The 13,546-nt window shown below is 47.2% G+C and overlaps 1 protein-coding gene across 2 annotated transcripts; it reads right to left on the bottom strand.

The window, feature by feature from the left end:
* Nucleotides 1-1,843: 1,843 nt before the first annotated feature.
* LOC122543840 (RNA-binding protein 4B-like) lies at nucleotides 1,844-13,234 on the bottom strand. 2 transcript variants are annotated; one of them, XM_043682654.1, is made up of 3 exons: nucleotides 12,606-13,234; nucleotides 8,980-9,071; nucleotides 1,844-3,760 (listed from the first exon to the last, which is right to left on the bottom strand). In XM_043682654.1, exons 1-3 carry the CDS (start codon nucleotides 12,934-12,936, stop codon nucleotides 3,755-3,757), a joined length of 429 nt encoding a protein of 142 aa, XP_043538589.1. In that variant the 5' UTR covers nucleotides 12,937-13,234; the 3' UTR covers nucleotides 1,844-3,754. The 2 variants fall into 2 exon arrangements, 1 of the variants encoding a protein (XP_043538589.1); XR_006310142.1 differs by lacking the exons at nucleotides 8,980-9,071; nucleotides 12,606-13,234 and adding an exon at nucleotides 8,582-8,973.
* Nucleotides 13,235-13,546: the final 312 nt, after the last annotated feature.

Genomic DNA, 13,546 nt, shown 5'->3' with positions numbered 1-13,546 from the left:
AGATTCACACATAACTTTCCACTGCTATCTTTGATTGGCCCTAATCCTACACTCATCATTCTTTTATTCCTGATATACCTATAGAAGGCCTTAGGGTTTCCCTTGATCATATCCGCCAACAACGTCTCATGTCCACTCCTAGCTCATCTTAGCCCTCTCTGTATAGCTTTTCTGGCTAACTTATAACTCTCAAGCCCAGCTCAGTTCATTCCCCAGTACCAAATCACCCTTGTCTACATACTGTGTCAGACAACCCTCCTGCAAACATTGAACAAAAACTTATCCATCTAAACTACTTGAATTATAGTATTCCCAGTCAATGTTGGGGAGATAACAACTGTTTGCTTGAGCTCTAAGATTCCACCCTAGCTCCCTGAATTACTGCCTTAGATCCCCACTTTTCTTCCTACCTATGTTATTGGTGCCTATGTGGACCATGACTTGATAGTCAGGACTTGCTCCTCCACCCCCTCAAGGATACCAAAAACATGATCAGAGACATCATGAACCTTAGCACATTGGAGGCAACACACCAATTGTGAGATTCTCATTTAACTAACAACTATTTACAACTCATTCCTCTTCTGTAATAGTAGTCCAACAAACCCCCCAATTAAGATCTACCAAAAATTCAAATTTCAAAACCAGGCAGCTGTCAAATCTTCTCTGTATCTTCCTCTAGAGATTTCCTTCTTCTTAGGGATTTCTCTTTCACAAGTCGTTGGTAGATAAATGTACCTTTAAGAGACATGTGTTTTGGGCAGTCTGTACACGCTGGTGGCTTGACATTTCTCCTCTCAACTGTTCAATTTCCCCCCGGTCTTATACCCCCAAAGCATCGGATTGTGTCATTGGCTTTTAATATTGTCAATGTACTACATTCAAACTCTATTCGAGTTTGGATTATTTTGGGATATAATTTAAATTGATTGCCTTAATTCAAATTTGTTTTTGTATCCAGACAACTCGCTACTCTCACTACTGGACCAAAAGGTTACATTGTATCTTGATTAGAACACTTGGTGCTGTTAGGTAGTTCTGCTCGCTTTTAACTTTCTTAAAGGTACAGTGCACTTCTACACCTTCATAACAATATATTCTCTTGCTTTCTCATTTCTCCTCAATCTCCTGTATTCAGCTTGGCTCTCAACTGTACTTTTTAAATTTAACGTCATAAACACATCTTTTCTTCTTTATAATTTCTACCTCTTATCACCCACGGGTTTATTTGCTCGGATTTTCCCTTTCAAGGAAACGTCTCTTGATTGACAACAAATCTCTACTTTTAAGGTAGCCCACTTTTTAAGCTACCATCTTTGCTGTCCATCCTCAACTCCAATCATCCTCGTGAAGTTTGCTTTCTTTCAACTGATCATTCTTACCTGGCTTACTCATGATCCTTTTTCCATTGTCCTTAAATCTTGCAATAGTGACCACCACCACTCCAAATGTTCCCTCACTAAAAATCAGTTTGGCTCAGGTCATTCCCAAGAACCAAATCTAACTGTGCCACCTCTTGCTAAAGAGGTGTTCTCTTGAATGTACTGCAATAACTATGCATCTGTCCCCAACACAACAATCACCCATATTTGAAGTACCTTCATTATAACTTTTAGACCTAATGAACTTGTAGAATTGCTCCTCTGACAAGTTGGTGGCTTATAGATTACATTAAACAATGTAAATGCTTTGACTTAACGCTTGTTCTTAACCCTTCTGGGATGTACTCTTTTCGAGCACTGCAATGCACTCTTTTAATTGATACCATGTCTTCTGAGGATGGAGGTGGATGACAGCACCGCTTGAAGAGTGAAAAAATCAAGTCAAGACAGACACATGAAAAGATATTTCAGACTAATTTTATTTAATTTTCACTACATGTTACGATACAAACAGCCCTCCCCATCCCTGTCCAACTCTAATTTCAGACACTGGTTCTCTAGTGTAGGCAATTATGACAAACTAAATCATTATCATAGTGTAAGAAAATTAAACAAGCCTCATTTTAAATTGTGTAACATCAGATATGTAAACTCACCCCCCCACCCCCAAATATTTTACTCTTCCACTCTCTCCCCCCACCTAACAGCCCACAGAAAATCCTAGTTTGCTGTTTCTCTTTCACCATTCACCCTCAGCTAAGACACCAGATCACTCTGGGTCTGTCCTTTGAGGTGGCAGCTCCCCATGGTCATTATCCAGGAAGGTCATTTGTAACACCTCAGGTAAATTTAATGTTCAGCTATAGGTGACATTGTGACTGAACCATATCCTCAATGCCAAAAAAAAGCACCCATTTCAAGAAATCTTCAGCTAGCCATCAGACATTAACTCTGCAGGACCTTGACACTACCCAAGAGGAAATTCAGTCAATTGTCACCCATGTTGGCAGTGTTGCCATGACAATCATAAGAAACACACATACACACACTCACTCTGCCTGGAAACATACATTCTGTCCTCAAGCAGCCAATCCGAAAAGTCAAAGACTGGAAATTACCCAGATGCCTGCAGTCTCCCCACCCTGTCTTCCTCTTCACACGAATCCGATGGTACCAATGACAGCATGCCCGTTGCTTTCAGTGGAGAAATTTAGCAGTGAGAATTTTTTTTCTGGTGGGGGAAAAGGGGGGTGCGGGATCAGTTACTCAGCAAAATTGGACCATTACCTGTAAAGCCAGCCGGTGAATTACAGGACACGCACTCTGCCACCCTGCCCGTGAGCGGACTCGAGGCTGCAGAAGGATAAATCACTAAAATGAAAGAAAGCACAACCACGCAGGAGACGGCCTGTCTGCTCCTGTGCATCCCTTGGCAGCAAGAATCCCAGCAGCGTTGGCAAGGTGCAGGAATGCAGCATCTGTCTGAAACAGAGTGCCTGAAACACGGCTTTTAATTGTGTGGTTGATGATTCACAGTGGTAGTATAGTTAATTAAGTGTGAAGATTATTTAAAGTGGGGGGGAGCCCATTCAGCTTTACAGCACAATCTCTGCAAGGCACCTACAGCCACTGAGATTTACATCTCGAGGGCTAAGCGTTTGCAGAGGTAAGGAAAAGCGGCACAGCAGCAGGAAAGTGCCTTGACAGAAGCTTCCTTCTTGTCCGAATCGTGGATCATACACCAGGCACTAACCAGAGCAGCTCCCCACGAGAGCAGCAGCCTGCTGTCAAATCACAAATGGTACTTGGAGATCACAGAACTGACTGCAACAGCCATCAGTCCCTTAAGGGAAGGGAAAACAGCAGAACAGGCTCCCCACTTCTTTAAAAGGCAGTGTTGGACTGGAAGAGCATTAAGCGAAGGTGGCCTTCACCGTGGGGAGGGGAAAATGCACCCGTGTTCGGTAAGGATAGGACCTGTATAAAGGGAGGTTTGTTTCGTTTTGAAGGGGTCTAGGAAGAGGAGGGGAAAATGGTGACTGGGTGGGCTGGAAGAAAACAAAAACAAAACTGACAAGTAATATCTGATCACAATCATCAGTGAGAAAGAGAGCGTTAAAGTGTGTTTACAGAACCTATGGATCACAAGGCAGGGCTCATCGATTGTATCTTTTTGTTTTTGAGAAAGAAATAAATTTTGTTTTTAAATGCCACGGTGCTGTCATGCTGCGATCGCGGGGTCGTGTATTCGTCTCGAGAAAGCAAACTTCTGTTCGGAGAGCGGCGGCGGCGGAGGAGGAAGAGAAGGAAGGAGGATATCGTCGGTTCATTGGGCATAGCGGGTGTCGGTAGTATTATCGTAGTCAAACTGATCATACCTATGAGAGAAAGCACATTATGTCAATACAGGGTTGGCCGGAAAGGAAAAGTTGCTCATGCATTCACCGAGGTTAGGGGGGGATTTCCAGGCTGCCAGGGCTCCAAATGATGATGGCCAGGGATAGGGTTTTTATTTTCACATGGGACATGTGGAGAGAAGCAGGACAGGGCTTTCATGCATTAGTCTTCAAATGTGCCTTCCTGCCACAATGAAAAGGATCAATTGTTTTTTCCTCAGAAAAAGCAGAATGGGACATCTTGCCGTCCTTCTGCTCTCCCGTGCTGTGTGGGCCCAGACACCCAAAACAGGGAGCTTGCTGCATGTTAGCCAGTGACCATGTCCTGCCAAGCATTAAGCAATCACAGCCTAAAAGTATCTCATGGGCTGCGATGTGGTCCAAAACCTCCTAAACTGTAAAATTTCAAGATTGCTTTGCTTTTTTAATCCCTTGTTGCCCAAGATGGCAAGTAATGATGAATAATTTGAATTTATGAATTACACTGGACTGATGGCAATATTACTGCAGAATACTATTAAAATGTTTTGCAGTCTCACCGAATATAAAGAGCTGTGTAATTGTATGTTGGAGGCAATGGAAGTGGGGTCAAAATGTTTGACACGTTGAGCCTGTTTGGATGCAAGACAGATCATCGGGAGGCCGAGATGAATGACCACTGGCCAGTGAAACAGTCTCAGGCACAAGCCTGAGTACAAATTACCTGCCTACTCCCAAGTCTGCAAAACATCACTTGCCTAAGGGAGATTTTAAGGAAACAAGGAGAGGAATGCCGAAAGAACACACCCCAGAATTGTAATTGTGACACGTGTTGGGGGGGGTAAAAAAAAAAAGAGGATTCTCAAAAGCAAGCAGTTTTGCAGCCTTCTGACTGGGTTGCATCTCAGAGAACACAAAGCTGCAATGGTCAAGTGCAATTGTGAAAGAGTTTTGACACGCCAGACTCTCCCCGGCCCAGAAATCAGACAGAAAGAGACACTAACAAAAGTCTACTACCTAAATACTGGATCCATAAACTTCACACACTAGCCCAGGAGGTGCCCAACTCTGCACTAAATAGAAAGAGAGGCTCACTGACATTACACACCTTCACCCTCCAAAGCCCAAGGAAGCCATAACCGTTCATAATATCAATTGCCAATGTCTCGGTGATAAATACTGTACCTTCCTTATAAGGTGGTGAAGCGATAGCATATAGCCACAGGGACCTCACGACACACACACACACCCCTCCAATCCATTCCCACCTCAGTATCTTGGAGTCGTAAAGTTAACACTTCTACAAATCGGGAAAGTGGAAGGGTTTTTAAAAAAAAAAGTAAATTCTCATGAGGCTAACATTCAACAGCATTATGGTTTACTCAAGATAAGCCAAGATTTTTGAACTTTAAATTCTCTCATGAGATATGGGGTATTGCTGGCTGGCCAGCATTAATTGCACATCCTTGTTGCCCCTTAAGATGGTGTTGGTGAGCTACCTTCTTGAACTGCTGCAGTCCATGAATTGTAGGCAGCATCCGAGAAGGAGAGTCGACGTTTTGAGCATAAGCTCTTCATCGGGTGTGGGGGGGGACGGGGGACTGAGACGAACGGGAGGGTGCTGGGGAGGTAGCCGAGAAATGTGATAGGTAGATCAAGGTAGGTGGGCGCGGGGGGTGATGGTGATAGGTTGGAATGGAGGGTGGACTGCATAGATTGAAAAGAGGATGGACAGGGACGACAGTGCTAAATTAGAGTGTTGGATCTGGGATAAGGTGGGCAGAGGGGCAATAAGGAAACTGGCGAAATCCACATTGATGCCATGTGGTTGTACAGCCCCAAGACCGAGAATGAGGCAGTTTCTTCTCCAGGCGTTGGGTGGCTAGAATTTGGCAGTGGAGGCGACCCAGGACTTGCATGTCCTTGGCAGACTGGGAGAGGGAGTTGAAGTGTTCAGCCACAGGGCAGTGGAGTTGATTGGGACTCGTGTCCTGGAGATGTTCTCTGAAATGTTTCACAAGTTGGTGTTCTGTCTCCCCAATGTAGAGGGGACCACATTGAGAGCAACGGACATAGTAGATGAGGTGCTTGGAGATCCAGGAAAATCTCTGTCAGATGTGTAAGGATCCTTCAGGGCCCTGGATGGAGGCGACAGGGGAGGTGTGGGAGCAGGTTTTACACCTCTTGCAGTAGCAGGGAAGGTGCTGGGAGTGCAAGTTGGGTTGGTTGGGGGTGGGGGGGCGTGCGCGGCGTCGACATAACGAGGGAGTCAGAGAGAGAGTTCTGGAACACAGATAGGGGTGGAGAGGGGTGAGATATATTTCCCATCCCACCCAAGCTGTGTTGCGCAGAGACCATTCCCTCCTGCGACATCACCATTAGGTCCATGCCTGCCAACCAACACACCAGGCACCTTCCCTTGCCACTACAAGTACCCACATCTACCCCCTCACCTACCAAGGCCCCAAAGGATCCTTTCACATCTGACAGAAATGTGGTCTCCTCTACACTGGTGAGACAGAACACCAACTTGCAGAAGATTTCAGAGAACACATCCAGGACATGTGCACCAATCAACCTTACTGCCCTGTGGTCGAACACTTCAACTCCCCCTCCCACTGTGCCAGTCATGCAAGTCCTGGGCCTTCTTCACTGCCAAATTCTAGCCACCCTATGCCTGGAGGAGGAACACATCTTCTGCCTTGGGAATATCCAAACACACGGGATCGATGTCAATTTCACCAGTCTCCCGATCTCCCCTCCCCCCACCTTATCCTAGATCCAACCCTTCAACTCGGCACCGCCCTGTTGAACTGTCCATCTTCCTTTCCACCCATCAGCTCCAACCTACATTCTGACCTCTACTCATCACCCCTCACCTTCGTCAACCTATCGCATTCCTAGCCACCTCCCCCCACCCCTCCAATACTCTTGATGAAGAGCTTATGCTTGAAATGTCGATCGCCCCGCTCCTCAGACGCTGCCTGACCGGCTGCGCTTTTCCAGCACTATACATTTTGACTCTGATCTCCAGTCCTCACTTTCTCCCTATAGGCAGATAAACAATGGTTCCAGGATTTTGAACCAGTGATACTGAAGGAATTGTGATATATATTCTAATCAGAATGTTGAGTGTCTTGGAGGGAAACTTGCAGATCATAGCATTCTCATGTTTCTGCTGCCCTTGTCCTTTAGATGGTACAGGGTGTGGGTTTGGAAGGTGTTGTCTAAAAGATTTTTATTGAATTTCAGCAGCATACCTTGCAGGTAATACACACTACTAATGAACACTGATGGTGGAGGGAGTGGATGCGGTGCCAATCAAGTGAGGCTGCTTTGTCTTGAATGGTGGTGTCAAGCTTCCTCAGTATTTTGAAGCTGCACTCATCCAGGCAAGTGGGGAGTATTCCATCACACATGACTTGTGCCTTATAGATAGTGGGCAGACGGTAAGTTACTTGGTGCAGGATTCATAGCCTCTGAAATGCTCTTGTAACTACCATTTATATGACAAGTCCAACTGAGTTCCTGGTCAATGGTAACCCCCAGAATGTTGACAGTGGGAGATTCAGCGATGGCAACACTATTGAATATCATGGGGCAGTGGCTAGATTGTCTCTTATTGGAGATAGTCATTACTTTTTCAGAGGAACAGGTATGCGGTGGTGGTGACGAAGGGGGTAAAATCAGCAAAAGTCCCTGAAATCATTAACATTGGCAGCTCCATCCAAATCTCATTTGCGCTTGTGGAATAAGAGAGATACTTTTGATAAAACTGAGCAGTGGTCTGAGTGACAATGTGCAGTCAGACAGCAAAATCTTTCTCCATTCACCAACATTCACTCAGCAGCCTTGTTTCAATTATCATGCTGCTGTTTTTTAAATCCAGGAGGAGGCCACTCTGCTGCTCATGTCTATGTCAATTCTCCAAACAAGTCTCACCTCACTTATCAAATCTTGATTAAGGGGGAGTAGGGTGGATTTGAAGTTCTCTGCTCAATGGAGAATAATCTCAGCAGCTTTGCTGTTCTGACCAGAAATAACTTTATCCTTGGTACCATGTAAACAAATCTGTTTTATCTCTAAGACCTTGGAATAGGGAAGGATTTTCAACATGAAGGGGTCTTGACTTGACAGACTGATTGTTCCAATGAGCCAACAATTTTTAGGTGTACTGCATAGGGTTACGCACAGGGTATTAACTCCATGGACTATAACCTTGCACAGTCCAGCAGCTTCTAGCTCTCTGGAAGAGCAACAGTTGTGCACTCATCCCACAATATCACCATCCTTATCTTAACACAGCTCACAACACACGCACCAGGCACAACCACAGCCACAAAGATTCTGGAAGCTGCAAAGCTGCCAGCTGTCTCACTCTAGTTTGCATGGTTTAAAATGAAGGATACAATTTTTTCTACAGTTATTCCCCCAAATTCCCCTGAACTGCACAGTCAACACAGAAGTATTTTGCCATTTTATGTCCAAAAGAGGAAAAAGCATCCATGGTTAGCAGGAAGGTGGCCTCCACGCCTATCAACACTGCATACATAGTTCTGTGGCAGTGCTTGGCAACTGCATTACTTAGTGCAGAGCCTGCAAGATGTCCAAGCTGACACTATCCCTCCAAAAACAGGGCACTGCCCAAGTAAGAATGTTCAAGGGACAGCTAGTAATTCCCTGAGGAAATGGAGAGACATGTAAAAATTAACAACAGGTTAGGCTGAACTGCCCACCCCACCACTAAAACCATCAACCCCCAGTTGAGAAGCCTCGAAGTCCCCCTTTGACTCCCTGGGTTTTTGGTCTGGAGCAGATACATACCTGCTGATGCTATCGTCTATGAATTTCTCAGTTTGATATTTTGGCACGGTGAGTGGTGACAGGCGGGTACGTTCGTATAGGGTGCAGTTGTTGGCCCCTACTACGGATGTGCCCAACCGGTTGGGGCTCCTCTCCCTCACGTATTCAAGTGGTGTGTAAGCTGCAGCGGCACTTGCGGTCTGATAATCTTCGTAATAATCGTAATAGGAACCTTGGCCATAATCGTAATCGTAGTATGAATAGTAAGAGGGGTAATATTGAGCCTGGTACTGGTACTGGCTATACTGATTATAGCGTGCTGAATGGCAATCTCGGGCCTGGTGACCCTGCCTCCCACAACGTTGGCACACATCCCGTTGCCCACCAGACTTCCCATAGGTTGACCGGGAGAGCTGTACCCGAAGCTTGTTCCCATTGAATTCTTGATTATCCAGACTGGCAATAGCTTGCATTGCATCTTCCTCCTTCTCCATGTGCACAAAAGCATAGTCTAAAAAGTAAAAAGACAACATCTTAGATGTTAGTAAAGTCTTTTCATTACTGCAACTAGCAAAGAGAAGGGCCTCACACCCAACAGCTGTTGCTACACCAACCAGATACCCATCGCTACCAGGCCTGTCTGCACCTGGGGGACCATCAACTCGGTGAAAGATGCTCTTTGGTCTGCCCAAAACGTGGTCTTCTGAAAACATGTTGGAGTTCCAGAACAAGAAACTGACCTCAATCGAGTGCTGCAAACAGGTACATTCCGATGTCCAAGACTAACTGCTGAGGGACATTCTAAAGCTTGGGGCAGATTCACCAAGGTGCAGTGTTGAAAGATCACTGTTTGAGGTCTTCATGCCAAAGTTAATTGGGGGGGGGGCACTCAGTTATCGGGCATGCCCAGTGCGTATAAATATAGTCTTGTCCGATTAAGAGATGCCTTTGGTTTTTTTGGGAGAGAGTTAATCTCAAAATGTTTGTTGACATAATATGCTACTATACAGAACCAAACTACATTTGTGACAGTGTATATGTAGAGATTTATGAATAAATGTAAATTTACTTTTAAATATATAATTTTTTTTAAAAAAAATCAGGCCAAGGAAGAACAAAATGAAGTACATTCTGAACAGCACTAGATATTGCATGAACACATTGTCAGAACAGTCTGTATTTGTGCTGCAAAGTTGTCCACAAAAACAATTCAGGACAAAAAAAGTTGCTGGAAAAGCTAAGCAGGTCTGGCAGCATCAGTTAACATTTATAGGTTGAGCGACCCTTCCTCAGAACTGTTAACTCTGATTGCTCTCCACAGATACTGAGCTTTTCCAGCAATGTCTGTTTTTGTTGCTGATTTATAGCATCAGCAGTTATTTTGGGTAATTTCGCAATATGAATAAACCCTCAGCAAGCCTTGCAGTGAGTTTGATTTGTTACTTTGCAGACATCAAACAAACCTCTGGGTGAAAATTAAAAAAAAGTGTGGGTCACGAAGCATCCACTGAGAGAGAGCAACCTAATGTTGAGTTTAGATGACTCTTAAGAGTCCTAAAGCTGTCCAGCATAGAAACAAATCATTTGGTCCAATTTGCTCATTCTGACCAGATATCCTAAATCAATCAATTCCCATTTGCAAGCATTTGGCCCATATACATCAAAACCCTTCCATTCATGAACACATACAGATGCCTTTTAATGGTGTAATTGTATCAGCCTCCATACAGACACCATCCGCTACATGAAAAAATTGCCCCTTAAGTCTCTTTTAAATCTTTCCCCTCTCCTTAAACCTATGCCCTCTAGTTTTGGACTCTCCTATCCTGAAAGAAGGACCTTGACTATTCATCCTATCTATGCCCCTCATGATTTTAGAATCCCCAGTGTTGAAGCAGGCCATTCGGCCCATCGAGTCCACACAGACTCCCTGAAGAGCATCCCAATGCTTACCCTATCCCTCTAACCCTCCATTTCCCATGACCAACCCACCTCACCTGCATATTCCTAGACACTATGTCAGCATGGTCAATCCACCAAACCTGCACAGCTTTGGACTGTAGAAGGAAACTGGAGCACCCCCATTAAGGAGAGGAATCCAGGATTTTGACCCAGGGAGAACACACAAACTCCACACAGAACAGTTGTAGCAAGGGTGGAACTGAATCCAGATCCCCAGTGCTGATGCAGCAGTGCTATCCACCAAACCGCCATGCCACTTTATAAAGTTCTATAATAAGGTTACCCTCTGCCCCCAACACTCCAGGGAAAACACATCCTATCTGTTCAGTATTTCCCTGAAGCGCAAACCCTCCAATCCGAGCAACATCCTTGTAAATCGTTTCTGAACTATTTCAAGTTTCACCACACTCTTCCCGTGGAGGAGGGGCCAGAACTGAACACAGTATTTCAAAAGTGGCCTCACTGATGCCCTGTAGAGCTGCAACAGGACCGTCCAACCCCTATATTCAATGCACTGACCAATAAAGGCAAGCATATGAAGCAACCCATCAGAATCAGACACTTTTTTAAAAAATTCACTTAAGAGACATGGAAGTTGCTGGCTGAGCCACACATTTATTTCCCGTACTTAGTTGTCCTCGAGAAGGTTGTGGTGAACTGCTTTCTTGAACCAGTGCAGCCCACATCCCACTAGGGAGGGTCAAAATCAGAAATCACACAACACCAGATTATCGTCCAACAAATTGCTCTGAAGGTACAAGCTTTTGGATCATAGCCGCTTCATCGGGTGAACAAGCTACGCTCTGAAAACTTGTGAATTCAAATAAACCTGTTGGACTACAACCTTGTGCTGTGGGATTTCTGACTTTGACCACCCCAGTCCAACAACAACACCCCCCCCCTCCATTAAAGGAGAGGAATCCAGGATTTTGACCCAGCGACACCGAAGGAACTGGTGACATTAGGAAAGGTCGGGAAGGATATGAGCCAAGTGCATGGTAACGGGGTTAGCGTGGATGGGCGTTTTGGTCAGCACAGTTTGGGCCAAAGGGGTGAAAACAATGACTGCAAATGCTGGAAACCAGAGTCTAGATTAGAGCAACGCTGGAAAAAGCACAACTGGTCAGGCAGCATCCGAGGAGCAGGAAAAATCGACGTTTCGGGCAAAAGCCCTTCATCAGGGATCGAGAGATAAATGAGAGGAGGGTGGGGGTGGGGAGAAAGTAGCAGAGAGTAGAGACTCCCTGCGATTCTTGGAGCAAGAGAATGAAAACTTCTTCAAGGCAGCCCCATTCCCCACTGTACTCTTTGCTACCTTCCCCCCACCCTCCTCTCTGACCTATCACCTCCATCCCCACCCCCCCCTCCCCATTCACCTACTGTACTCAATGCTTCGGTGAGCCCATGTTCACCTGGGCGGCACGGTGGTAGTGGGCGGCACGGTGGCACAGTGGTTAGCACTGCTGCCTCACAGCGCCAGAGACCCGGGTTCAATTCCCGCCTCAGGCGACTGACTGTGTGGAGTTTGCACGTTCTCCCCGTGTCTGCGTGGGGTTTCCTCCGGGTGCTCCGGTTTCCTCCCACAGTCCAAAGATGTGCAGGTTAGGGTGAATTGGCCATGGTAAATTGCCCGTAGTGTTAGGTGAAGGGTTAAATGCAGGGGAATGGGTCTGGGTGGGTTGCGCTTCGGCGGGGCGGTGTGGACTTGTTGGGCCGAAGGGCCTGTTTCCACATTGTAAGTAATCTAATCTAAACCTCTCTGCACGGAGGCAGTGGTGGGTTTGGAAGGACCCTTGGTGAATTGCTGTAGCGCCTCTTGCAGACCCTACCACAGAGCATGCTCTCTCTCTCTCTCTTTCTGTGGGTGTGGGATCTCCAGCATGTTTTGTTTTCAGTTGGGGGAATTCCAGCAATTTGCTCCTAAACCATCACCTACTATTGCCCGCCCCCCCCGAAAAAAAGGGGGTGAGCTCTGTCGATGGGCCGAACGGTCTGTGAGGCGTCATGGCGGCGGGAAAACCCTCTCTCTCTCTCTTCCCCCACCCACCCCCCACAAACGAGCTCCACCCGAGACCGGCGGTACCTTTGACGATGTCGCACTCCACCACCCGGCCGTACTCCTCGAACTTGGCCCGGAGCTCCTGGTTGCTGCAGCCGCCCGCCAGGTTCCCGACGTAGACCTTGGTGACGGCGGCGGGCCGGGGCCGCGACTCGGCCACGTTGAGCTTCTGGCCGTGCAGCTCGTACTGGTTGAGCGCGGCGATGGCCTGGTTCGCCTCCTCGGCGCTGTCCATGTGCACGAAGCCGTAATGCCGGATGATGTCGCACTCCCGCACCGTGCCGTAGTAACCGAACAGCGTCTTCAGCTCGTCCACCGTCCCTTCGCTCGGGATATTACCCACGAAGATCTTCATTTTTCCCCCCCCCCCCAAACCCACTTTATCTTTTAAAACGCGCCTCGATTCGAATCGATAACTCCCCCTCCCTAGTCCCCACGCCAATCGCCTCAGATATAAAGGCTTTTTATTTTTAACCCCCCGATCGAATGGCGGGATCTCGAACAAAATGGCGGCCGCTCCAACCGTCCCTCCGAGCGCCTTCTCCCACCAGGCCGGCCGCTCGCGCTCGTCTTGAGTGACGGCCCCAGCTGTCCAATCGCGGCCGTTATCCTGGAGAGGCGGCCAATCCGGCCGTACCGTCTCCACCGCCACCCCGCCCCGCCCCGCCCCGCGAAAAAGGGACGGTGCCAGCTGTCCAATCGCGAAATGTCGGCACGCGCCGACATCCGGAGGGGGGTGGGTGGGTGGGTGGGTGCGACCAATCAGGCGGCGCCTCCTCCCGCCCCGCCAGTCACACGCGTTCCTTCTCAGGGCTGGCCCGTGCTTGTCCAATCGCGGCCGTCGTCACACGCTGACAAGCCGGAAAGGGTGGAGACGCGACCAATCACGCTGCGCCGACCCGCGCACACCCGCCTACCACTTGTGACCGACAATCTTCCAGCCCAATCGCAGCTAAAACCGCCTA

This window comes from Chiloscyllium plagiosum, chromosome 45, assembly GCF_004010195.1.
Source record: "Chiloscyllium plagiosum isolate BGI_BamShark_2017 chromosome 45, ASM401019v2, whole genome shotgun sequence".
NCBI lineage: Eukaryota > Metazoa > Chordata > Chondrichthyes > Orectolobiformes > Hemiscylliidae > Chiloscyllium > Chiloscyllium plagiosum.
This window is presented reverse-complemented; position numbering and strand designations above follow the sequence as displayed.

Bases quoted from the DNA above. Each gene is read 5' to 3' on its own strand.
- LOC122543840 (XM_043682654.1), bottom strand. From the start codon at position 12,936: ATGAAGATCTTCGTGGGTAATATCCCGAGCGAAGGGACGGTGGACGAG. The intron at 9,072-12,605 runs GTACCGCCGGTC...TTTACTTTTTAG, and splicing joins GGAGTGCGACATCGTCAAAG to ACTATGCTTTTGTGCACATG.